The following is a 25257-nucleotide window of genomic DNA, read 5'->3' as shown; positions in this document are numbered from 1 at the left end:
CCGCCGCGCGCACCCGTGCCCCGCCGCGCGCACCCGTGCCCCGCCGCGCGCACCCTGCGGCCAGATCCCGGGAGCGGCGGCCGGCCCGCCGAGGTCAAGTGACCCGCGCCGGCCAATCGGCGCGCGGCTGCGGGTGGAGCCCGGCCCCGCCCGGCGGCGGTGGGACTGTCGGGCGCCGGCAGTTGCAGAGGACGCGGCGGAGCGAGCGAGCCGGCGGCCGAGACAGGTGCGGCTCCGGGTCCGCGCCGGGGGGTCGCCGGGCGGGAGGTGGGGGGCAGCGGAGAGGGAGGCGGCGCCCCCCGCGGGGGCGTCCCACCGGCCCGCCGCACCCCCGCCGCCGCGGCGCTCCCCGACTTCCCCTTTCTCGGCAGGACCAGGCCATGGAGAGCCAAATCCAGCGGGTTCGCGACGCGTTCGCGTCCGGCCGGTCGCGCCCCGTGAGGTTCCGGCTGCAGCAGCTCGAGGCCCTGCAAAGGATGGTGCGGGAGCGCGAGAAGGACATCCTGGAGGCCATCGCCGGCGACCTGTGCAAGGTACGCGCGCGGCGGCCGGCGCCGGGACACCGCCTGCCGCCGTCCCACTTGGGGACCGCATTCCGCCCGAGCTTTTGCATTTTTTTAAAATTTATTTTTGACTACGTAAGCACTGTGGGAGTGTTATCTCCAGCCTTACTGATAAAGCCAGTGTCCCTGGACTTTCCCGAAGCGCTGACGTGGCTTAGTCCGTGCCTCTGATTGCAGAGAACAGAGAAAGCAAGACACAAGTGTCTTCTGCCCTCTGGTCTCTTTTGTGAATTGCCTTTTATATCCCTGCCTGTTTTTCTGTTGCATTTGCGGTCCCTTCCTTTATTATTTCTGAGAGTTGTTTGCATGTTGCGGATTTCGGTAATGTGTCAGCTTAATGTATCGCAAAATGTTTTTCTCCAGGTCTGTTTCTTGCCTTTTGGTTAATGGTTTTCTTTTGTTGACAGAGGTTTTTGGGTTGTCGTTGCTGCGTTAAAATTTTCCTCCCTGACTCTGTGCTTTAGGCCAGTGCTCCTCAAACTCGAGTGCCTTAGTGAATCACCTGGGAATCTTGTTAAAATGCAAGCTATATAGTTCAGTAGGTCTTGGAGGGCATCTGAGATTCGAAGTTTCTAACAAGCTCCCAGGTGATACCATGTTGCCTGTTTGGAAACCACGCTTTTTTTTTTTTTTTAAAGATTTTATTTATTTATTTGAGAGAGAGCGAGAATGAGAGAGAGCACATGAGAGGGGGGAGGGCCACAGGGAGAAGCAGACTCCCCGCCGAGCAGGGAGCCCGATGCGGGACTCGATCCAGGGACTCCGGGATCATGACCTGAGCCGAAGGCAGTCGCTCAACCAACTGAACCACCCAGGCGCCCTGAAACCATGCTTTTTAAAAAGCATCTCATTTTTTAAAATTGAGGTATAGTTGATATACACTATTATATTAGTTTCAGGTGTACAACGTAAGTGTGCAGTATGGCTTTTTTCACTTATTTCCCCTTCTCTGGGTCCACCCATATTGTCACAAATGGCAAGATTACTTGCTTTTTTAGGGCTGAGTAGTATTCCATTATATACATGTGTATGTATCTATACACGTGTGTGTATATACCACGTTTTCTTTATCTGTTCATCTATCAGACACTTAGGTTGCTTCCGTATCTTGGCTGTTGTCAATAATGCTGCAGTGAACGTAGGGATGCATAAGTCTTTTTGAATTAGTGTATTTTTTTTTTTAAGATTTTATTTTTTAGAGTAATCTCTACACCCAATGTGGGTCTTGAGCTCATACCCCCAAGAGCAAGAATCCGCATGCTCTACCGCCTGAGCCAGCCAGGCACCCCTTAATTAATGTTTTCGTTTTCTTTGGATAAATACTCAGAAGTGGAATTGTGGGATGGTGTGGTATTAATATGGCACACACCCTAAAATTAGTCAATAAATCTCCTTCACATATGGCCCAGGCGCTTTTCAAACCGCTACGTCCATGCTGAGTGAGTTTGTGTGCAGGCGGCTTAAGAGCAGAGTCTTGGTTTCTTGTAGCCCTCCAGTTCTTCACTGACCCCGTCCCCATCAAGCCCCGCCGATTTAAAAAGCCAGAGTTACAGAGGCTCCTCGCAGGTCCCGAGGGTGGGGACACCTGATGTGGGGCTTGAACCCCTCCCTCTTCAGGGAGGATCTCCATGCCTATGGTATCACTGCTGGCTGTGGGTCCCCGTGCCGGGGGGGTGTGCGTTTGGACTAGACCATGTCTCTGCTCCCCCCGCCCCTCTCCATGTAGCTTCTTCTTTATGTCTTTAGCTGTGGAAGAGGTGTTCTGTGGGTCTTTAGGTCATTCTCAGAGAAGAGTTACTCTCTATGCAGTTGAAGCCTTGGAGAGTCCGTGGGAGGAGGTGAGCTCAGGATCCTCCTACTCCACCATCTTCCCAAAAACACCTGGAATGACTTTTTGAATAGCAAGGTGTGGGGTAGTATTTAGGGTGTAAGTATATTGCTCTCTATTTTTTTTAAAATTTTTTAAAAAAGATTTTATTTATTTATTTGACAGAGAGAGACACAGCGAGAGAGGGAACACAAACAGGGGGAGTGAGAGAGGGAGAAGCGGGCTTCCCGCTGAGCAGGGAGCCCGACGTGGGGCTCGATCCCAGGACCCCGGGATCATGACCTGAGCCGAAGGCAGACCCTTAACGACTGAGCCACCCAGGCACCCCTACTCTCTATTTTGTTATCACCTTGTTTTTACATTTTATATTTATTCCAGGGGTAACAAGGCCCTGCTCTGGTTCTGTGAGTCTCCCTCACTTCCCCCAGTCAAAGATTATTTTGAGGGGTAATAACACCAGTAGTAATAGTAACAACGGTAACTCTAAACTTTCCTTTCTAGCACTTTTGGTAGAGAGAGACTGTGATACCAAATAAACAAGGTGATATAATTAAGATTTCAAAAAGGATGAATCAGTCATTCTATAAACATCAGATGTTCGTGTGAGTACGTGTATATATATATGATTGCTAAAGAAAAACGGTAATCCCTTGCCCTTGAGGGATTTGAATTTCGGAAACAAAACATACACAGAGTGTGAATACAGTTACAAATCAGTGTGTAAAGGTGCGACATTAAGATACACATCAGAGGGCACCTGGGTGGCTCAGTTGGTTAAGCGACTGCCTTCGGCTCAGGTCATGATCCTGGAGTCCCTGGGATCGAGTCCCACATCGGGGGGTGGGGGTGGGGGGGTCCCTGCTCAGCAGGGGGTGTGCTTCTCCCTCTGACCCTCTTCCTTCTCGTGTGCTCTCTATCTCATTCTCTGTCAAATAAATAAATAAAATCTTTTTTTTTTTTAAAGATTTTATTTATTTGAGAGAGAGAGAATGAGAGACAGAGAGCATGAGAGGGAAGAGGGCAGAGGGAGAAGCAGACCCCCTGCTGAGCAGGGAGCCTGATGTGGGACTCGATCCCGGGACTCCAGGATCATGACCTGAGCCGAAGGCAGTCGCTTAACCAACTGAGCCACCCAGGTGCCCCAATAAATAAAATCTTAAAAAAAACAAAAAAGATACACATCAGAGGCAGAATTGCTATGATTTATGAAGTGTGATCAAGACAGGCTAATATTAATCAGGGAAATCTTCCTAAAAGAAGTAATGTTTAATCCTGACTCTAAAAGGCTTGGATCTGGGATACCTGGGTGGCTCAGTCGGTTAAGCATCTGCCTTCAGCTCAGGTCATAATCCCAGCATCCTGGGATCAAGTCCCGCATCGGGCTTCTTGCTGGGTGGGGAGCCTGCTTCTCCCTCTGCCTGCCTCCCCCCCACCCCCCTGCTTGTGCGCACGCTCTCTCTCTCTGACAAGTAAATAAATAAAAATCTTTATAAAAAAATAAAAGGCCTGGATCAGTAAAGAAGGATTTAGAGGGGTTGACTATTTTAGAGCCAAGTTCGCAAGGCCTTGCTGAGGGCATGAAGGGTGTGAAAGGAGTCTGCACAGCAAACCAGCTTAGTCTCATAAATGTGTACCTGACCTGATTTTTGGCGTTCAGGGCTGAGTGTGTCAGACTTGTGCAAGGCTAACCGTGACTCTCTTTGTAACAGAGTGAACTCAATGCATACAGTCACGAAGTCATTACCATTCTTGGCGAACTTGATCTCGTGCTGGAGAATCTTCCTGAATGGGTTACTGCTAAACCGGCTCAGAAGAACCTGCTCACCATGCTGGACGAGGCCTATGTTCAGCCGGAGCCCCTGGGAGTCGTACTGATTATTGGAGCTTGGAACTACCCCTTTGTTCTCACCATTCAACCTCTGATCGGAGCCATTGCCGCAGGTCTGGGGTCATTTGCTGTGGTGGTTTGCCTTGCTTTACACCAGCAGTATACCAAGGATGCAAAAGTATTATCATCATTCATATATATATGTATATATATATATATTTTTTTAGTAAGCGCAAAGCAGTTTATTAAAGCGAAAGTACACTGTCAAGGTAGGTGAGTAGACAGGTTCTGCGGGGTGGAACTGGCCAAAGGGTGTTTTGGGATGGGTTATTATTAGGTCTCTCTGGGCTGGGAGGAGCTGTGACGTAGAAAGGGATTTTTTTTTTTTTTTTAAAGATTTTATTTATTTGACAGAGCACAAGCAGAGGGAGAGAGAGGGAGAAGCAGGTTCCCTACTGAGCAAGGAGCCCGATATGGGACTCGATCCCGGGACCCTGGGATCATGACCTGGGCCAAAGGCAGCCGCTTAACCGACTGAGCCACCCAGGTGTCCCGGGATTTTTTTTTTTTTTTTTAATGTTTTTTTCTTTTAAAGTAATCTCTACACTCATAATCCTGAGATCAGGAACCACACGCTCTGTTGACTGAGCCAGCCAGGCACCCCTTTATTTTATCATTTTTAAAGTGGGCTCCGGAGATTTGTTTGCATGGTGACTGTTTTTTGAAATATGCGGAGAATGAACCTGTGAGGGTCTAAAGTCATGCGTTGATGGGTCCAGGAGTTGGGAGTCAGCCATCCATGTTCTCAGGTGGTTTTAGTTGCCGACTCTGGCCTTGGGTGAACCATTTGATCGTATCTGAGCAGATTCTTCATCCAGCTGTGGGCTGTGGGAGTAACGCTAGCCTGGGTTATGGCAGACACCGGGAGATTAATTTCTCACTTCTGCCGGATCCCAGTCAACAACTTTATGTTGACAAGGCTTGTTCGCCCAGTAATTCCAAGGCAAACAGGAAAGTCCAGCGGTGAGAGTGGGAGTAAAGCTATAGGAGTAGGGGAGGATGATGGAGCCTATTGTCAGTGATGTGAAGCTAATGAGCACCAAGGAGTTCGAATCTGAGGGAGTAAGACAAGCTCTTGGGGTGGCCGGGTGGCTCAGTCGGTGAAGCGTCTGCCTTCGGCTCAGGTCATGATCTTGGGGTCCTGGGATTGAGCCCCGCGTTGGGCTCCCTGCTCAGCGGGGAGCCTGCTTCTCCCTCTCCACCTGTCCCTCCTCCCACTTGTGTGCATGAGCTCTCTCTCTCAAATAACTAAAATCTTTAAAAAAAAAAAAAAAAAGACAAGCTCTTAACACTCGTTGAGGAAGAGCAGAATTCACAGCTGCAGAAGTAATAGGAGTACCTAGCCTGTATTCCCACCACGAACACCGTTCTGGTAGGTTTTAAAGTTGCTCAAGTATTAAAAGATGCTGTCCTGCTTTTTTTGCTTTGTTTAGGAAATGCTGTCGTTATCAAGCCTTCTGAACTAAGTGAGAAAACAGCTAAGATCTTGGCCGAACTCCTCCCACAGTATTTGGACCAGGTAATAATGTCTTGACCCACCCTCAGTGTGTCCTTTTCTAGTGGAGTGGGGGGACACATCTGCTCTTCCTACTAGTGCGTATTGTGGATGGCTGTCTGTGTGGAATTGCTGTAGGGAGGAGTCCTAATTTAGGATTTAGGATCGAGTCATGGCTGGAGTTGTACATGTTACTGGAACAATCTGGAGGCTGACCGTGGGCTCTCCTTGCTGTCCTGTCACTGTCACTCCCACGGAACTACATTGTCCTAATAGCTGTGGTTATCCGGCTCAAGAGGGTGATGAAGACAGGGAGAGGTCATGGGTCGAGTAGGATTTGGAACCAGAAGATGGAGGTTGCAGGCCCGGCTTTGCCCCTCACCCCATAAATTCTTCTCAGTCTCACTCCATGGGGATAGAAAGGCCCACCCCGCCTCTCTGAGCTTGTTGGGGGACCAGTCACAGACGTTCCGTAGATTAACCCACATGCAAGTTAAAACTTGAAGCGTTTGTTGGACAATTGAACTATGGGGTGAGCGAGAACTAACGAGGCCTCCTAATTGGTAGGGGATCGAGTGGAAGCATGAGGCCCCCCAGGCCGCTTTTATGTCATGCTCCCCGAGTCTTTTGAACAGCTGTCTCTGTGTCCCGTCCTTGCTCTCTGTTTCCTGTCCTTGCTCCTCAGCTGCTGCTGCATGAGGCGCTCTTCCATTCTAGCTGTTCGTGAGGAAGAGCACAGGGCACCTGAGGGCTCCGTCCGGAGCATTGGGACCTCTCCCCAGTCCCGCGTAAGGAACCTGAGGCTCACAGATGTGCAGTAGGGCTGCTAGTGAGTGACGGAGCCCAGACTGAGTCCAGATCTGACTTCTAGAGCGAGGGCTCTCCCCTGCGTTGCCTCGAGTTCTGCTCGTTCCTGGCCCTGGGCTGAGCCCTGCATGGTTGTGGAGGGCGAGAATGTTCAGCTCGAGACGCTCAGCTGGAGCTGGGACCTGTCCCCTGCTCCCTGACCGCAAACTCTTCACCAAAACCTCCCACTCGCACGGCCCCCATCTCACGCATCTCCCCGGTCGAATCCATCCAGCCATTCGATCTCTTCTCTTGGGCGTCCTCCCTGCCGAGCTCGGTGTGGAAACCGCAGGCTGAGGGGTCTCAGATGCCCGCAGACTCTGTTCTGCACGTGTCCTCTGTCAGCGCCCTCCTGCCTCCTCCCCGGGGCCGCTCCCCCTCTTTTCCCCACTGTTCCTGAATGCTGCAGGTTTACGTCGAAGAAAGTGCTCGTTGGATGGTGGGATTAATGTGGTGACGTCAGTGCTTCTGTTTCTCCTTCCCGAAGGACTTGTATGCTGTTATTAACGGTGGCGTCAAAGAGACCACGGAGCTCCTGAAGCAGCGGTTTGACCACATTCTCTATACGGGGAACACGGCCATTGGGAAGATTGTCATGGAAGCCGCCGCCAAGCATCTGACCCCCGTGACGCTTGAGCTGGGAGGGAAGAGCCCATGTTATATCGACACGGATTGTGACCTGGACATTGCCTGCAGGTGAGCCTGCTGATATCTGAGGGCTTCCCGACACCGACAGGTTGGTGTGTCCTCTCGGCACCAGGGTCCTGGGCCTCCTGGCTCAGAGAGACATCGGGACGCTTGGGTGGTTGATGTCCCCAGGGGCAGCGGAACTCTTTCCCAAACCGTCTCTTGCTGCCTCTGCCAGAAGAAACGAGCAGTGGGTCTTGACATTGCGTGGTTGTCCTTAGGAGTTACAGAAAAGTGCTTTCTTAAGGTTACAGACATAGCAAGAAATTTCACTCTTCTGCTGGTAGGTGATCCGGGCAGTAGGTAAAGGATCGCGTGTACGTAATAAAATCTTCAGATTCCCAACAGAATGGTATTATGCTCACCTCTTAACGAGTTCCTTTGTTGACAAAAATCAGTTATTACTCGTTTTCACTCAGAATAACATCATGCAGCTGGGAGCCAGAAAACAAAAGGTTTCAGGTTCTCTCTCTGCTAGATCAGGTTTAGCTCCCCAGAAATGCCAAAACCCAGGACTGGCTCTGTGCTTCTCGGGGTGGTCTGGCTTCTCGCTCCCCTTCCAGAGATGCACAAAGAGGACTTGTAGGCAGGTAGGCCGTGTCCAGGTTGTCTGGTTGCCAGAGCATGAGGCCTTCAGGGAAGGTTCAGGAAGCAGGCTTTGATCCATATGTAGGTGCGGCTTTCCAGAGTGGGCATGGGCTCCCCAGAGAAGAGGGTGGTCTTGGGGGCTGGCTGCTTTCCTGCTTTTTAGCCAAACCTCTTGCCAGCAGGACCTAGAGCCACAACCGGGAAAATTGAAGTCTCGATGGAACTCCTGATATCTGGATGTCCCCTTGGCTGGAGTGGGAGGAGAAGAGGGTGTGGGAGTCTGCTGTTTTTCTCAAAACAGGCAGTGGCTTCGTTGCTTATAAAGTACTGTTTCCCACGAGCTGGCACGAGAATGTCTCTGCTCCTTAGAGTATACTGTGTCGGTGGGAAAATGCATCCTGAGTCCCAACCGACTGATTTAAGAGATGAGTTTTTAAAACATTTTTGTTCTTTATAAAGACTACAGGGGCGCCTGGCTGGCTTGGTCAGTTAAGCATCCGACTCTTGATTTCAGCCCAGGTCATGATCTCAGGTTCGTGGGATCGAGCCCCACATGGGGCTCTGCGCTCAGCGCAGAGTCTGCTTGTCCGTCTCACTCTGCCCCTCCTCCTGCTCATGCTCTCTCTCTCTCTCTCTCTCTCAAATAAAAAAATAAAATCTTTAAAAAAAAGAAGTACAAGGACTACTAAGTAAATCTATGAATACGTGCTACTTGCAAAAGAGTCAAACAACAGAAGAGGTGTAGCAGATGAATAGTAGACCGAATTCTATGGCTTTTCTGGTTTTCCCCCCTCAGGCGTATAACTTGGGGGAAGTACATGAATTGTGGCCAGACCTGCATTGCTCCTGACTACGTTCTCTGTGAACCGTCCCTCCAGAATCAGATTGTGCAGAAGATTAAGGAAACCGTGAAGGTTTGTGCTTAACGCATCTGAGTCTGTTGGTTTCGTTAAGCTCTGCATCTAATTAGCTGTGCGGGCAGCATTCCTGGTCCCTCCCCCGCCTCCCCAGGAGAATTCCAGGAGCATATGTGGCTGAATTAATTTATGGGCTGATTCAGAATGCTCTGGGCAGCTTTCATAGAATGTCTGCTAGGAGCAAGATAGGTTGGTGTTTAACCCACTTCAACTGTCTAGTTGATGTGTTGAAACAACTGGTTAGTTGTAGCACAGACTCCGGAAAAAAAAAATGAAATAGCTATGTTTCATGGTTTTTTTTTAAGAGGATGTTGCCAATCCTGTGAAATGCAATCAGAGGCCCTTTGGCCTGTTGGCCATTGCTGATTCGGGTATTGGTTCTTTTGTGTGCAGAGGGCTTAGGAAGGCCAGTAGTTTGGAGGAGTGAGTTAATCAAGTAAGTATGGATACTATACTCTCGGCCTGGTTATCAGGCTTTCAGGGTGTTCCAATTAAAGATCTCTCTAGAAGGAATCGAGAAATGCTGTGGTAGTGGCCTGAGCTAAACCTCGAAGAAATGTAGGATTGGGAAGAAAGAAGGGGGTGAACCAGTGTGACTGAGCTCACCGGTGGGAGGGGGTCATTAAGCCCCCTGGGTGGAAGAAATTACTGGAACAGTCACGGTTCACTCAGCAGATGCTAACTGAGGCCTCAAAGGAAGGATTGGGGACACCGAGGAGTAACATTATGATCAGAGAATGAAGAGCGTGTCCTGGGAAGTTGAGAGAAAAGCAGGGATCCAGGAGGGGTCACTCTGGGCACAAGGGGCTGAAGGTCTTGATGTGGGACTTGGCCGTGAGGGATGGGACTGAAGATAGGGCCAGAAAAGGAGAACACGAAAGGGGTAGTGGCCAGACTCAAGGAATGTGGGGTGGCAGGGCTTCAGGGTACCTGTGAGACGGAAAACCCCTGGAGATTGGAGAAGACGTGCCTAGTTGAGTAGGGGGATGAACTTGGTTTCAAAGGAGTAGGATCCCCTCTGCCTTCCTTTGAGGCATTTCTGTCCTTAAGACAGCGGTTCTCAACTGAGGTTCTACCAGGGAACTGTATATGGACGTTTCCAGTCCTCACCTTCCGAAGACTGCAGTTCAGTTGGTCTGGGGTCTCCAGGTGATTCTAAGGGGCAAGTAGCCTTGAAAACCACTGTTGGTGGCTCCGGAGTTGGGGCCCGGGAAGTTGGGGCCCGTCAGCAAGCTGCCTGGGTGATTCTTGGCACCTAGGCCGGAGGGCGTTGCTTGGGGAGGGTTGGTGAACAACGCTCCTCTCGACTTGAGAGTAAATTGAGAGCATTCACCTCCAGGACGGCCCCCGACCAGTCTGCAGGAGATCCATACAAACCCCGGACATCACAGAGAGTCCTCTGCTCTGTGCACCTGCTTTAATTCTCGTCCTCAGCCTGCCAGAAAGCGTAAATACTGTTAGACGACCTGAGGGAGAAGGGCGGTGATCTACAACCAGATGGCTTTTTGGGGACGAGTGGGTTTTGTGCTTATTAAAGACACTGAAATAGGGGCCTTTTGTGGCAATTAAATACTACTGTTCTAAATAGGAATTTTATGGCGAAAATATAAAAGAATCTCCTGACTATGAGCGGATCATCAACCTTCGTCATTTTAAGAGGATACTAAATTTGCTTGAAGGACAAAAGATCGCTTTCGGTGGGGAGACGGACGAGGCCACGCGCTACATAGGTAATGGAAATTCACCTCTTGCTCTGGGGACACGGGCCGCGTGACAGTTTTCATTGACTCTATTTATTGTCGCTGAATAAACTCTTAGATACACGATGTTTAATAAGCGACGACACACTGTTTTCTGGTGTGCGGCCTTAAAAACCACTCGGATGGTTTTATGTCTTTATAAATAACAGCACTCGTGTCACGCTGGATTTTTGCCTTTACACGTTTTTTTGGTTTTTTTCCTTCCTGCAACCTGTAACCTACCACCCTGAGAAGCAAAACAGAACTCTCGTGTAAGTCTTTCTGGTTTCTGGCTGGAGGGACAGCCCAAGGAGGAAATCATTCTTCCACAAGTAGTGAGTGGCAGTACTGTTCCAGAAAGAATGTTTTCTTGTTTTATTTATTTATTTGTTTGTTTTTAAAGGATTTATTTATCTATTTATTTACAGAGAGGGAGGGGGGCAGGAGGGGTAGAGGGAGACGGAGAGAGCAGACTCTGCCCTGGGCATAGAGCCTATTGGAGCTCTGTCTCATGACCCTGGGGTCACGACCCGAGCCGAAGCCAAGAGTCGGACGCTTAACCGACTCCGCCACCCAGGCGGCCCGGAAATAATGTTTTGATCTATCAGGCTTGACATTATTTGTTTACTTTCTTTTTGTGTTCTTTTATTCTTTGCCATGAATATGTATTCCTGTTGCATGTTGAACCCATTGTTCTATTTCTTTTTTTTTTTTTTTTACGATTTTATTTATTTATTTGAGAGAGAGAAGAAAGCACGAGCCAGGGGGAAGAGCTAGGGAGAAGCAGGCACCCCGCTGAGCAGGGAGCCCGATGTGGGACTTGATCCCAGGACCCAGGGATCATGACCTGAGCCGAAGGCAGACGCTTAACTGACTGAGCCACGAACACATTGTTCTAAAATAACTTAAGGTGACAGGGGAATAACACATTTATTTGGCAGAAGAGCTGCCCCAAATGACTTTACTTAGCCCCTCTTATCAGATGGGATGCTGCACATCCCCAAAAAACCCGACTTCAAAAAACCTAAAACCATAAAGGACTTAAAACAGTAAGGAAGAATGTATTTTCTCTCATCAGTAATGGCCTCCAAACCCCCAATTTTTCATCCTTCTGTTTTCCCATCAGCCGTTGACTTTGCCCGCTCCTTGGCTCATCAGCGGCAAGAGGAAAGGTCTGTTGCAATTAGCTCAACCAGTTAGGAGCCTCCCCCTGACCTGGAGTCCAGGTTAGCTTACCTGAGCGCCCGGCTCCGTGGGGAGTAGACACCCACACGGAACGGTTCTCTGAGCCCGGGAAGCAGTGGGCGGTGGCTTTGGGGTGACAGCAGAGACAGCACCCTTTGGGGTGCTGGCGAGAGCCGTCTTCTGCCACGTTGCCAGGATGACCCAGTAGGAAACGTGGGGGAAAGGAAGAGAGCAAACTTGTTATTGGCGGTGTCTTCTGTTTTAGTTGAAGACCCGGCTTGTTTACGGGGTCTTTCGGAGTGCTGCTCTTTGGTGCCTGGCCTGGCATGGACGTCTGGACGCTCTGCAAAGCTTTTGTCAGCATCCATGATGTCCTCCTTTCTCGTGCGCCTTCCCCATAGTGGCTGGAACTCTGAACTCAGGGACTCTTTTTTTTAAAGATTTTTTATTTATTTATTTGACAGAGAGACACAGCGAGAGAGAGAGCACAAGCAGGGGGAGTGGGAGAGGGAGAAGCAGGCTTCCCGCTGAGCAGGGAGCCCGATGCGGGCCTCGATCCCAGGACCCTGGGACCATGACCTGAGCCGAAGGCAGACGCTTAACTGACTGAGCCACCCAGGCGCCTCTGAACTCAGGGACTCTTGACCCTTGAAGTCCATTCTTAACCCATCTAACAGAGTTGAAACAAAGGGCAACGAGATCCTACGCATGAAAGCACGCGAATTAAGAAGTAGTGCTGATTTGATCCACAGAGGGGCTGTCTGCACCCCCAGAACGACCTGTGCACAGCAAGACGGAAACATAACCGCCCGGTCCATGTGAATATGGCTGTGAACAGGGTTAGGTAGGAATATTCTCAAGTGTCTGTATCTTTCCCTCGCTTTGCATGGGGATCCCCCGATGCACAAGCTTGGAGACAGAAGTGCACGGTTCCTCCACATCCAGACTCAGGACTTTATTTTTATTTTTGTCAATAGCTAATACTTGGGCAAGAGCTGCGAGGGGATGGTTCGGTGAGCCAGCGAAACGAACCTAAGATGAGAGCTTGGCATTCCCGTCTTCGACTTCACGATTTCACCTCGCTGCTTCCTTTTTCAGCCCCAACGATCCTTACTGACGTTGATCCTAAAGCCAAGGTGATGCAAGAAGAAATTTTCGGGCCAATTCTTCCCATCGTGCCTGTGAAGAATGCCGACGAAGCCATAAAATTCATAAACAGCCGTGAAAAGCCGCTGGCTTTCTACATCTTTTCTCGCAACGATAAGGTAAACGCTCCGGAGAATGACTGACTCCCCGGCATGAGCCACCATCACAGACCCTGCTCCTCTTTGGCCACAAAGCAAACGATGTTCTATTTTGTCGAGTCACAGAGTCTACCGAGTGAGGCGCTGCTCATAGATAGCTCTCTTGGGTAATGAGACCCTGGGGTTATGGCTGTCACCCTTACCATACTCCCTGGGGTCAGACCTGAGTGTTCAGGGCTGGGTCACGAACTTTTGCACCAGCAATGATCTGCCCTGTAATTGGAAGGCTTCCATACCAGCCTTAGAGGCTTCTGTGGCGTTAACCCCCAGGGCGTTCCTGTGTGAGAGCCTTCCCTCTTACCCTGGTGGCATTTGCGGCGCTCACATGGGCTCTGTGGGACTGAGGTCTGTGGCGCGGTCACGGACGTGGTTGTGCAATTGCACACTTTGCTTTCTCTAGCTCCTTTGTTGTTAGAGCGAATGGGGCCATGCCAGCCAGGTGAGTGTGTGACGCCCTATTACACCAGGGTGAGCAGCCCCCCAACCCTGCTGCACGGCTCATGAGGGGACCGGCTGTTGCTGAGGGACAGTGGCCTTGAGGTGGGCAAGTGGGCTCAGGAGCCCTCTGGAGAAAGGGGAGACCCAGCCGGAGGCGGGGCCCGTCAAGGTCTAGGAGTTCACACACCAGAGGTTTTGCGGAGAGCCTCCCATGGTGACTCGCAGCTTCTGGAGCCTGCCGTGCTTGGAGGTACGGCTTTGTGAAGTGACACCGAACGCTTGGGCCTCCGTAAATAATGGGTTGTTAACTGTGGTCAGTTTAAACGACCACAGGTGATGCGGACGAGAACCTGGAAGCCCGCGGTCTCCTGGGCAGCGTGCAAGTCCGTGGGGGCGCACTGCCCAGCAACGGGGTCACCTTTAGTGACCACAGTCCACTGTGACGCTCATGACTCGAACTCCCAAGGGCTCGTGGGCAGCGGGGTGAAATGACATTACCAGTCAGGTGGCCTCGTGCCTGTTCCAGCCTTCGGCCAACCGTTTCCTCAAAACAAATAGAATACCAAATCTGGGAACTTAAATGTGCTTGGCAGCTCCGACACACCAAAGGGTGTCTGTCAGTCCCGCGCTGTCACTTAGAGGAGAGGGAGAGAAATAGCGACGGGTGAAAACCAGGATGTAGTCTGCGCTGTCCCTCGCGGACAGAGGCTTCCGTGGCCGTCGCGGGTGCGCAGCCATTGGACAGACCAGTGCTGCGCCCCTCGAAGGACCAGGGACGGGTCCGAGCACGTGGGCACGATCACGTTGGCCAAGTGCAGCCGCGCTGCAGAGGGTTGACGCGTGTGGCTCCGTGTGGTCCGCGTGCGTCCCCTCCCTGCACCACGGGCGTCACTCACCCGAGCCCGCGTTCCCTTCCTCAGCTCGTCCGACGGATGATCGACAGCACGTCCAGCGGCGGTGTCACCGCCAATGACGTCATCATGCACTTCACCCTCAGCTCGTTGCCCTTCGGAGGAGTGGGTGAGTATGCGTGGCGCGGGTTCCAGAAGCCACGCGGTGGCTCAGATCACTTGGCCACCCTGGTGGGAGGTGCTTTCCCGCCACCACGTCAGGCCCCCCGGCCGAGGGCTGACTCTGTCCTGTCACCCCCTCCTGTCTTTAGCAGCCCCCGGCACAGCCTGTAACCGGCTTTGTTCCTTTCGTTGGTTTACTTATCTATTGGTTATTACTTGGTTATTGTCCTTCTCTTAGAATGAGGGGATTTTTTTTTTTTTTGGGTGGAGGGGGACAAAAGCCAGGTCTCAGATTCATAGATAAGGTCTTTTTCAAAGTGAGGTAGCGAATGCCGGGTGCAGAACGCCAGAGCAAGCAGCAGTCGGGGTTTCTTTTCTTTTTTTTTTTTTTCTTTTTTCATTGTTTGCGTATAACACCCAGTGCTCCATGCAGGACGTGCCCTCTTTAATACCCATCACCAGGCTAACCCATCCTCCCACCCCCCTCCCCTCTAGAACCCTCAGTTTGTTGTTCAGAGTCCATCGTCTCTCATGGTTCGTCTACCCCTCTGATTTCCCCCCCTTCATTCTTCCCCTCCTGCTATCTTTTTTTTTTTCTTAACATATATTGCATTATTTGTTTCAGAGGTACAGATCTGAGATTCAACAGTCTTGCACAATTCACAGCACTCACCATAGCACATACCCTCCCCAGTATCTATCACCCAGCCACTCCATCCCTCCCACCCCCCACCACTCCAGCAACCCTCAGTTTGTTTCCTGAGATTAAGAATTCCTCATATCAGTGAGGTCATATGATACTTGTCTTTCTCTGATTGGCAGTTGGGGTTTCTGAGGCCCCCTTGCTCTCTGCTCAGGGTGGGGCGACGTCCTCTGTGTCCACCCCCAGGGCCCCCCAGCCCTCTGTGTGGGACGTAGCCTCTCCATGAATCGTTGCCCGATTTGAGAAGAGAGCAAGAGACTCCCCGTGTCCTAGAGAGGATGCACAGAAATTCGGAGAAGCTCCATGGACGCAGCCTGGTCCCTGCTGTTCCCTTTGGGTGGTGACCGGCCTGACTCTTTACACTCCAGACGACTACCTCTACTCTTATTTTTCCTTCAGGAGCTAGGTGGTCGGCTTCTCTAATATCTCATTAGAAGTATCACAAATAACGAACATGGAGGAATTCTTAGAGTAAAAAGCAATGAAAACCCTTGTCTTAAAAGCTCCTGCTCTGTTCTCTCCCTCTGTGATCGCATAATGAGTCTATGGGAATGAAGTGGCTCATTTTAACAGGACTACCTGTTTCTGATCCGGGCCGGCTCACATGAGGCCCAGAGACCACGGCCTGCTTCCCAGCATGCCCTGTGTCGTGTTCTAGGATGTAAGGGGATGGCCAGCACCCAGCACTGTGCCTAGCACACGAGGCGCATGTGGTGAGAGGCCGGTCGGGGGCCCAGCCTGGAGCTAGTGGGGGCTTGGACTCGCATGGTTGCAGGGGAGCTGGTGGAAAGGGGTTGGATATTTTGGGGGGTCAAGCTGATGAATTGCACGTGTTGTGGAGGGAGGGGCGGTGAACGAAAGCAACGAGAGCTTACAGGATGGGGGCTACTGTTCCTCACTGCCCGGATTCTTAAAGGATTCGGTGAGACTCCAGTCTCCTGTGCCTCAGTGCCCCCCAGGATCCTGGCTCCCACCAAAGACTCTCACTGCTCCACATGGCGTCCCTGGTGCCTCCTGAGTGCAAGTCGAGTGACTTGTGTTCGGTCCCTATTTTGCTTGACTAGGTTTGACTAGGTAGCGTTTAGCATCATCGACCATATCCTCCTCTTTGTAACAAAACCCTCCCCCCGCTAAATGCAGAAGGAGTCCAGGCTTCCTAAGAAAAGGGAAGAATAAAAGCTTAGAGTACCCATACTCGGCTCTTTAAAGATAAGCTCTGGTGTACGTCCTTAAAATTCTTTTCTTTACGTACGTATACATCAAATTTTGTTCAAAATCGTATCCTGTTGTAGATTGTTTTTCACCCCATGTGTGAGAGGATAGTGTGATATTTTCCCACATCAGCGTGGTCGTGTGTCATGATTTCGGTAACCGCATACTGCTCTGTCCTACCGATGGGGCCTGTTTGTGTTTAATTCCTGGCATTAGGTTTTTGTGCTTCCAGATTTTTCAGTATTAGGATTCTAAAGCAGTTTTGTGCAATTTCTGATTTTTTCCTGAGGAAGAATGTCTCAAAGTGTCATTGCGCTCTTAAAAAGGCTTAGAGCTATTTTTTTTTTAAAGTGAAATGCTTTTTGCCTCCTGTTTCTAAAAGTGATCAGAGGTTTTTTGGGGAAAAGAGCAACAACAACAACACTAGAGACAGCTGTAGGGACGAAATGTAATACTCTCCCAGGCATAAACCCTGTTAATGTGTTGACATACAGTTTGGATTTTTCCTTAAAAATGCGTATCTTTTGATGCATATTGCCAAATTTCCCCATAGCTTCAGTTGTCCCCTAAATGATGTACCAGCAGCCCCGTAAAGCACCAGTAGGTGCCTTCCTGGCCCCTTTCATCTGTGCGGCGTATCTCCCCAGCACCCATAATAAAGAAGACTGTCCCGGAGCATGGCTTTTTAAGAGGGCAGGGATTTCCACTTGCTTACTATCACCCAGTGGGGTAACCCTGTCATCCTGCCTCTGTTGTTGCTCTCTAGGAGCTTAGAGGAAGCAAGTGGGTGAAGAGGGCTATGGATAAAGCCACATGGAACAGCAGGAAAAGAGCGCACGGTAGTTAAGAGTCCAGCCGACCTGGATCCACATTCTGGCTCTGCATTTTGCACCTTGGGCAGGTTGCCTGACCCTGCCAAGCTCCCTCACCCTCTCTGGGATCGGGAGCACTGATGCCTTTATACAGGGCGATTGTGGCGAGAATGGATTTAGAGGACACAGAGCAGGGGCCTTGTCTCGGTGAGAGCTGCTGGCCCGGAGAACCGCAAGTCCTCGCTGGACCCTCGGAGAGTGCCCTGTTTGGCAGGGAGATCACCTTGCTGGTGAAGGTGGGGAGGAATCTCCTGAAAGAGCCCCTTGCACTGAAAAGTGAGATGGGGCGGCAGGGAGTGCTGGGGGTTTCCTCCGTTGGGGTTCGCACAGACAGGCAGCTTGGTCACCTACAGTGGAGTGTGTCTTGTCTGTCCTCTCTGTTCCAGGTTCCAGCGGCATGGGGGTTTATCACGGCAAATACACTTTCGATACCTTCTCTCATCAACGTCCCTGTCTGCTGAAAAGTTTAAAGAGGGAAGGCGCTAACAAGCTCAGGTATCCTCCCAACAGCCAGTCGAAGGTGGATTGGGCAAAATTTTTCCTCCTGAAGCGCTTCAACAAAGGGAAACTCGCTCTGCTGTTCCTGGCTTTCCTGGGCGTGGTGGCGGCCGTGCTGGCCAAGGTGAGTCCCTTTCTGGTCCCGCCCGAAGGGCTGCCGATGGTCCTCTTGCTGCGTCAGGGGAGCTCCTCTACTTTTAGGGGATGGACTCTGTCTCTCGTGTTAACTTCCTGAGTCTAGGGCGGGGTCGGTGACCGCAGCCTGCCCCGTCTTCCTGGGGGACAGCCACGACCCCCTGCCGACTTAGTGTAGCCACAGTGGTCGTGTAGCCCCCAGAGCCTAAACGATCACAGAAGGAGCGTGCCAACCTCTGGTGTAAGAGTTTTAAGACCCCGGGGGCGCCTGGGTGGCTCAGTCGTTAAGCGGCTGCCTTCGGCTAGGGTCATGATCCCAGGTCCTGGGATAGAGCCCCGCATCGGGCTCCCTGCTCCGCGGGGAGCCTGCTTCTCCCTCTCCCACTCCCCCTGCTTGTGTTCCTGCTCTCGCTATCTCTCTCTCTGTCAAATAAATAAATAAAATCTTTAAAAAAAAAAAAAATCGGGGCGCCTGGGTGGCTCAGTTGGTTAAGCGACTGCCTTCGGCTCAGGTCATGATCCTGGAGTCCCGGGATCGAGTCCCGCATCGGGCTCCCTGCTCGGCAGGGAGTCTGCTTCTCCCTCTGACCCTCCTCCCTCTCATGCGCTCTGTCTCTCTTTCTCTCTCTCTCAAATAAATAAATAAAATCTTAAAAAAAAAAAAAAAAAAAAATCCAGCTGCTTTTGCAAAAGTTGATAGGCTGATTCTAAGATTCATATAGAAATGTAACAGGAAGGCACCTGGGTGGCTCAGTCAAACATCTGCCTTCAGCTCAGGTCATGATCCCAGGGTCCTGGGATCGAGCCCCACATCGGGCTCCCTGCTCGGCGGGGAGCCTGCTTCTCCCTCTCCCTCTACTCTTCCCCCTGCTTGTGCTCTCTCGCTCTGTCAAATAAGTAAATAAAATCTTTAAAAAAAAAAAAAAGTTTTAAGACTTTTTTTAGCACTCTGATACCCTGGGCCAAGCTCCAAATTTGCCAAATTTCCCCATAGCTTCAGTTGTCCCCTAAATGATGTACGTGCTTTACGGGGCTGCTGGGTGGCTCAGGCCATGATCTCAGGGTCGTGGGATCCGTGGGATCGAGCCCCTCGTGGGCTAAATCTAAAACAAAAAACACCAAACCAAAAAGAAGACCCGAAGGTTAAAACCCTGCAGAACTTGCTTGTGGCGTTCCAAGCTGTCCAGTGGTCTGATCCTCGTGGTACTGGGTGTCTCCGTTCCAGTAGGGCGCTCGACGGGGAGAGTTCTGTGCTGGAGCGACTGTGACAAGGGAAGCATGAATGTTCTTCCGCCACAGTTGACTGCCCTGTAAATTCGGTCTTTGGTGATGAGTTCCTGCAGACGTAGGCTCCCTGAGTGGCCCACGATACCTGCCTTCCCAGGGCAGTCTGTGTGTCCCTGGGGGTGATGGAGAAGATCCAAGATTACGGAAATGAAGACGGGCGTGGGGGCAAGGCCGCTGTGTTCTTGGGGTGCTCGACTGGCCAGACCGAGGCGATGTACCAAATGTAGTGACAATGCCCGTGACCTGTTGCCTTGGAAGAGAGGTCGGGTTCTAGCGTTTACTGGAAATAGCTGTGTTGTTCATGTCTGCACTTCAGTTACAGTTTGCAAGGGGGCTGGCTCGTCTGCCAGTATCACATAGCTTTGGTGGAACTGGAGAGACCAGTTGCATTTGAAATCATTTGGGTTCTCTCAGAAACACCAAGCTGTGCTGAGGAGAAAGGCCCTCTTGATTTTTCTGGCATTTTAGACCGTGTTGTCCAGTAAGCCATGATGGACAGCCAATTCCACGACCCAGCTCTGTTAAGAGTGAGGTAGGAACTGCTTGTTTTCCGTCCCTGTATAAAGTGGGCCAAGTCGGGTGTCTGTTCTCTCTTAGTGGTTCATTTTCCCGTAGCTGGAGGCTTCTCAGAAAAAAATCTCCAGACATTTTATTTTGGAGCTTGGCCCAGGGTATCAGAGTGCTAAAACCTAACTTATCCATACTTTCAAAAGGGCGAGGGTGGCTCGCTGGGATCTTAAAAAAAAAAAAAAAAATGTGTGGAGGTCATGGCCCAGCTGGGTCTAGATGAAGCCCACATCATTTCTAGAAAAAGGAGAGTCACGGGTGCTCCTCCTGCCTCCTCCCCGTCCGCTCAGCTCCCCTGGAGGTCGCACCAGCTGACCGGCTCAGATCTATAGGTACACGTACACAGTGAACCCTTTGCTTTATAATTGGAGACTTACCTTCTTTTGTATTTATTTATTGACTTATTATTTTTTAAAGGTTTTATTCATTTGCGACACAGAAATACAGAGAGAGACAGTATAAGCAAGGGGAGAGGCAGAGGGAAAGGGGGAAGCAGGCTCCCCACCAGGCAGGGAGCCTGATGTGGGGCTCGATCCCAGGACCCCAGGATCATGACCTGAGCCGAAGGCAGACGCTTAACCATCTGAGCCACCCAGGCGCCCTGAGACTCATCTTCTAAAAAAAATCTTAGTCACTCTTTTGTTTTGTTTGGAGTTGTTTGGGTGTTTAAAAAGAAGTTTGACTTTAGAATTGGTGGTGGCAGACGGAGTGAATCAAAACACCGTGTGTAATTTAGAGGCTTTCAACTCCTCCCTCCGCATCTCCCCGAGGTCTGAGGTGTGCCTGGGTCTCCGGTCGGTATCTGCCTGTCTTCTCTTGTCCCCAGACAACAGTCCCCAGCCCGAGAGGCACCTTCCTGCTGGCGGTGGAACCTCTTAGTATCGTGGGAAATTCAGAGCGCCAGGCTGCGGTGCTCCCCACAGGGGCAGCATGCCGGGTCAGACAGGCTGGGGTGGGCCAGGTAGCCTGCCCGGAGCTCCCCAAAGGGTTTGGCAGACAAGCCTTTCCCTGTGAACGGCTGGAGAAGCAGCAGGGTATTAAAACAGGTAGCTTGGAAGCAGGAAAATGTGGCTTTGATCCCTGGCTCCGAGATCAACCCAATTCCGACTCTGAGCAAGGCCTTTTCTGAGCCCGCCCTTCGGCCTCGGCCTGCTCATCCATGGAAGGGGGGCCGCCAGCCGCGGTCTCTCAGTGGGGAAACCTCGGTTCTCACTATGAGCGGATGTGTTAGTGGTTCGGACCTTTTTGGATTCCATGTGGGACCAGCGAGGATTTGGTTTTCTTTTCCTCTTTGCTGCTTCTCTGCTCTTGTCTCTGAGCTTGTCTTCTTTCTAGCAAATCACATTTTATTTTCCTTTTAAGATTTTATTTATTTATTTGAGAGCGAGAGCACGAGAGGGGCGAGGGTCAGAGGGAGATGCAGACTCCCTGGTGAGCAGGGAGCCCGATGCAGAACTTGATCCTGGGACCCCTGGATCATGACCTGAGCCGAAGGCAGTTGCCCAACCAACTGAGCCACCCAGGCGCCCAAATCACCTTTTATTTTAAAGAAGTGATTCTGAGCCCACGTTGTGCCTTTATTTGAGGAGTCTTTATCGGGACTACAATCATTTTTCTGAAATGGCTTTTCTGCACTTAGTAGTTATTTTGTTATGTGCTGGGTTGTGATTTCATTAATTCACTTCACTAGAACGAGAATGGGCTTGGAACATTTCTAAACGGGAAATTGAAAGCAGCGATGATCAGTTTAAAGGGAGCATGTCAAAGTCAGAGTGGAGAGGAATTTTCTATATGCATTTAAAAAAATAGCTGTGTGTGTGTGTGTATGTGTGTATACACATCTACGCAAAGTAAAGTTCTAGTAAAGTGTAATATGAGCCACAGAAAGCATAGTAGGTGATGCAGGTTTTAAAAAGTTGAGAAAGATAAAGGGTTATAATTGCGAGATGTCACGAGGCCTTCGAGAATTGAGTATGCCATTAGAACTCTGAGTTTTCAGATTTCATGTCGAGACTTCAGCCTCGCACTCACAACTGGAGGATAGTAAATGAACATTTTCCATTCCTGGCTCAACGCTGATGTTGTCTCATTGACACGAGACCGAACACCGCCTCATCACCACTCCCTGTCTCGTTACTGTTGCTTTGCACGGGAGGGCATAGTCTTTTATCCTCAGCCCAAACTGCACTTAACTTCTTAGGGAGACAGGGACCTTTTTGTTATACAGCGCAGTTCGCGTCTCTGTAAATAGGAGGCATTTGGTTGAGTCCCGGTACGGAGTTCCTATTCCGGGGCTGGTCGGGTGGGGTCTTACAAGAGTAACCTGGATCCCTTTCTCCTCTCTCTAGGTTGGATACTACTGAAGAAAGATCCTGTTCAACCTCCTGGTTGCCTCTACTGAATTACTCCTCTATTAAATAGCTAATGAACCAGTTGATTTAAAATCCTACCCAGAATAGTAGGGAAATATGCAAATGCACCGTAATCAATCCTCAAAGTCATTGCCACTCCCCAGGGATGAAACCTGCCATCTCAGCCAAACCCCAGCCTTCCTCCCCCACTCGGAGAACCCATTTTACATTGTATCACCCAGACCTTAGAGCTTGAGTCTAGGGGAGGAGAATATGATAGGCTAAGCGTGGACTCCTTGGGAGATGTAAAGGAGTCTCCGAACCTGTTGAGTGACTTCTTCACTCCAGTTCATGGGACACAGGACACCCCGCCCCCACCCCTGCTGCCTCCCGCCATCTTGCTGTGAAGCCGTCAGGGGCCCCTCCCAGCCCAGGGTTATCTGAAACCGTCTGCATCCAGAGAGGTGAGGCTAGACCTTTCCGGCTCTGCTTGAGGTTTGAGGCACTAGAACTGTATATGGGGTTGGTGGGGGAGGGTCCCCGTCCCTCATCCACTGGGACACGAGGACTTGACTTTCAGGAGTCAACCCTCCTGTCAGATGTACCATCGGACCAGTGGTCTTCCTCCTTTCTCAACCATTCTCCACCCTTTTTCGTGTTTGGTTTGGGACAGTCTCTTGTGGCTGTCCAGAAATGCCTTTTGCAATTAATACCACGCAAATCATCTTGTACGTCCCAGGGCGTTTGGGAAGACAAGTTGCCAATTTCACGCAAGTATCCTCTGTCATTCTTCCTGTATAGGAGTTGTAGGATTCCACAGCTCATAAAACCTAACTGGTGTGTTTTTATGCTGTAATAAAATGACTTATAACAATACTTATTCTCTCTCAGGATCTTAAAGTTTCAAGTCAGTGGATCTTCAAGGACAGATCTTTAAGTTTCTTATGTCTGTAGCACAATGCACATAAATTTCACTTTGCTACACTTCAGAGAGCTCCCTTTCTGAATAAGTGCAGCCTTCAGGACCCAACGCAGAAAGCCATTGCCTGTGGTGACCAAGAGGCCTCGGATATTCAGGACTTTGGAGCTGGAGAGCCTCAGGGGGCTGACGGGTGGATCATTTGGAGGAGGACTCTGAAAGCCATAGCAGGTGGCCGTGCTGAAGGGGACGGAGGGCAAAGGAAGGGGATCTCTCCTGAGCACGGCCGAGACCTGAGACCTAGTGGGATAGAGCCCGGTGGAGTGCAGCCTCCCTGCCCTGCAGGTGACGCTCCCCGTCTCTGCGCAACAGGAGAATGTGTAATCAGCTTGGTTGCGTGAATCTCTTCCAGGAAGGCTGTCTGAGTGTGCGATCTTCATCCCAGGATGAGGTGTCAAGACTTAATCACTAGGCTAGTCCATCAGGATAATCAGTCATAAAGTATCTTAAAATTTCCATGTGGAATTTTCATTTAGCATATTGTACATTCTAGTTTCTAGTTCAACTAAATTATTGGCTTGTCTATTCGTATATCCTGCTTCAAAATAAATACACTGTATTTGCTAAAACTGGCATGAAGTTTAAGAATGACATTCTTAGCGTGGAACTCCTCATGCCCTGTTGTCTTGAAGACCATTCTTCGGCCGTAAGTTTTCCCCCAACTATAAATCCATTTTTTGCCTTTATCTATCACAGGTGGTATTTATCCACTTTCTTTTCTTTTTTTTTTTTTAAAGATTTTATTTATTTATTTGAGAGAGAGCACATGAGAGGGGGGAGGGTCAGAGGGAGAAGCAGACTCCCTGCCGAGCAGGGAGCCTGATGCGGACTCGATCCAGGGACTCCAGGATCATGACCTGAGCCGAAGGCAGTTGCTTAACCAACTGAGCCACACCCAGGCGCCCTATCCACTTTCTTTAAGTCTTGCTTTCTCACTTAAATTCTTAGCCAAGATTTTCTCAGGCTTTACTTTCTATCATTTGTGGGATGGTTTTTTTTTTTTTTTTAAGGGAGGGAGAGAAAGGGGTGAGAAGAGGGCAGACGGAGCGGAAGAAAGAGATTCTTCAGCAGACTCCATGCAGAGCACAGAGCTGACGCGAGGCTCGATCTCACAACCCTGAGATCGTGACCTGAGCCAAAATCAAGAGTCGGACGCTTAACCGATTGAGCCACCTAGGCGCCCCCGTGGGGTTTTATATTTTAAAATACCTGTATAGTAAATAGGTTTTTTCCCTCTACCCTCCTATCCCCATTTGCTAATCTAAAACAAGCGTTTCTGTAAACCTCTTCCCAGAACATTAATCCCATAAGGTTTTACACAAAAGTTGATCCCACCACCCACCCTGTCCACCGGGTTTCATAAAGCACGGCAGCATATTTCAGGACCCCAGGCCTGAAGAACGTTTGCAGGCTGGCGTGGGTGGTTTTCCAAACTTACTTGACCAGGAAACCCTTTGCTCTGAAGACTTTGTAACCTTAGAACACATTTGGGACAACATTACTTTCCTGTGCTCGGTTCCCAGTCATTTTGTTGGGTTGCCAACAGCTCACTAAGGTTATGTATGTCCCAGACAAGGAGGATCGCTGCCTTCCGGGGAGTGGGAGGCCCGGAGTGTTGCCAGGTCCTCAACATGAATTCACATTGACTCTTTTAAACCGGGATTACGTTCTGTGCTTCCTTTTGTTTCTATTGGTTCTGATCAATAAATTCATTTTGTTTGTGACGCGTTTATAGCTACTGATGCCGAAGGGACTGTGTGGGGCAGGGGAGGCCAGACCGCCCTCCACTTTGGAGGCACGGAGCCCGAAAACGTTCGGCAGTCCCAGGCCTCCAGGAGAAGCGTCCGAGAATTTGGGTCGGCACTGCCTTCCATCCCGAGGCTGTGTGGCCCGGCCATCTGGGTTCGGCTGCCCTTGCTTCTACCCCATCCCTGCTGTAAGAACCAGTGTTTCTCAAGGTCTGTGATCAGCATGATGCTGACGGAGCGAAGGGTTAGTGCAAAGGCAAAGGCAAAGGAGGGTCTGTGGACGGCCACCTGCCTCGTCGGGGTTTCACGGCGCCCAGATCTACAGGGGCGCATGGGGCAGGGACTTCACAAAGGGTTTGTGAACAGACCCGGGCACCAGAGTCTCCTGGGAGAAAATGGAGTTTTTAATTGGGT

At 50.5% G+C, this 25257-nt stretch overlaps 1 protein-coding gene across 2 annotated transcripts; it reads left to right on the top strand.

Moving 5' to 3' along the window:
* The first annotated feature begins 96 nt into the window (after positions 1–96).
* Positions 97–23668, top strand: ALDH3A2 (aldehyde dehydrogenase 3 family member A2). Of its 2 annotated transcripts, XM_064583126.1 has the most exons (11): positions 97–226; positions 372–533; positions 4101–4332; positions 5713–5798; positions 7108–7316; positions 8692–8809; positions 10401–10542; positions 12835–13001; positions 14399–14498; positions 17665–17900; positions 22114–23668. In XM_064583126.1, exons 2-11 carry the CDS (start codon positions 381–383, stop codon positions 22126–22128), a joined length of 1458 nt encoding a protein of 485 aa, XP_064439196.1. In that variant the 5' UTR covers positions 97–226; positions 372–380; the 3' UTR covers positions 22129–23668. The 2 variants fall into 2 exon arrangements, with proteins under 2 accessions (XP_064439196.1, XP_064439197.1); XM_064583127.1 differs by lacking the exons at positions 17665–17900; positions 22114–23668 and adding an exon at positions 17173–17195.
* The last annotated feature ends 1589 nt before the right edge of the window (positions 23669–25257 follow it).

The sequence above is a fragment of the Mirounga angustirostris genome, unplaced genomic scaffold, assembly GCF_029215605.1.
Source record: "Mirounga angustirostris isolate CCGP_5_RB_7025 unplaced genomic scaffold, mMirAng1.0.hap1 SCAF_17, whole genome shotgun sequence".
NCBI lineage: Eukaryota > Metazoa > Chordata > Mammalia > Carnivora > Phocidae > Mirounga > Mirounga angustirostris.
The sequence above is the reverse complement of the archived record's forward strand: the minus strand, read 5'-3'. Positions and strand labels throughout refer to the sequence as shown.

Bases quoted from the DNA above. Each gene is read 5' to 3' on its own strand.
- ALDH3A2 (XM_064583126.1), top strand. From the start codon at position 381: ATGGAGAGCCAAATCCAGCGGGTTCGCGACGCGTTCGCGTCCGGCCGG. The intron at 534-4,100 runs GTACGCGCGCGG...TCTTTGTAACAG, and splicing joins TCGCCGGCGACCTGTGCAAG to AGTGAACTCAATGCATACAG. The intron at 8,810-10,400 runs GTTTGTGCTTAA...TGTTCTAAATAG, and splicing joins AGATTAAGGAAACCGTGAAG to GAATTTTATGGCGAAAATAT.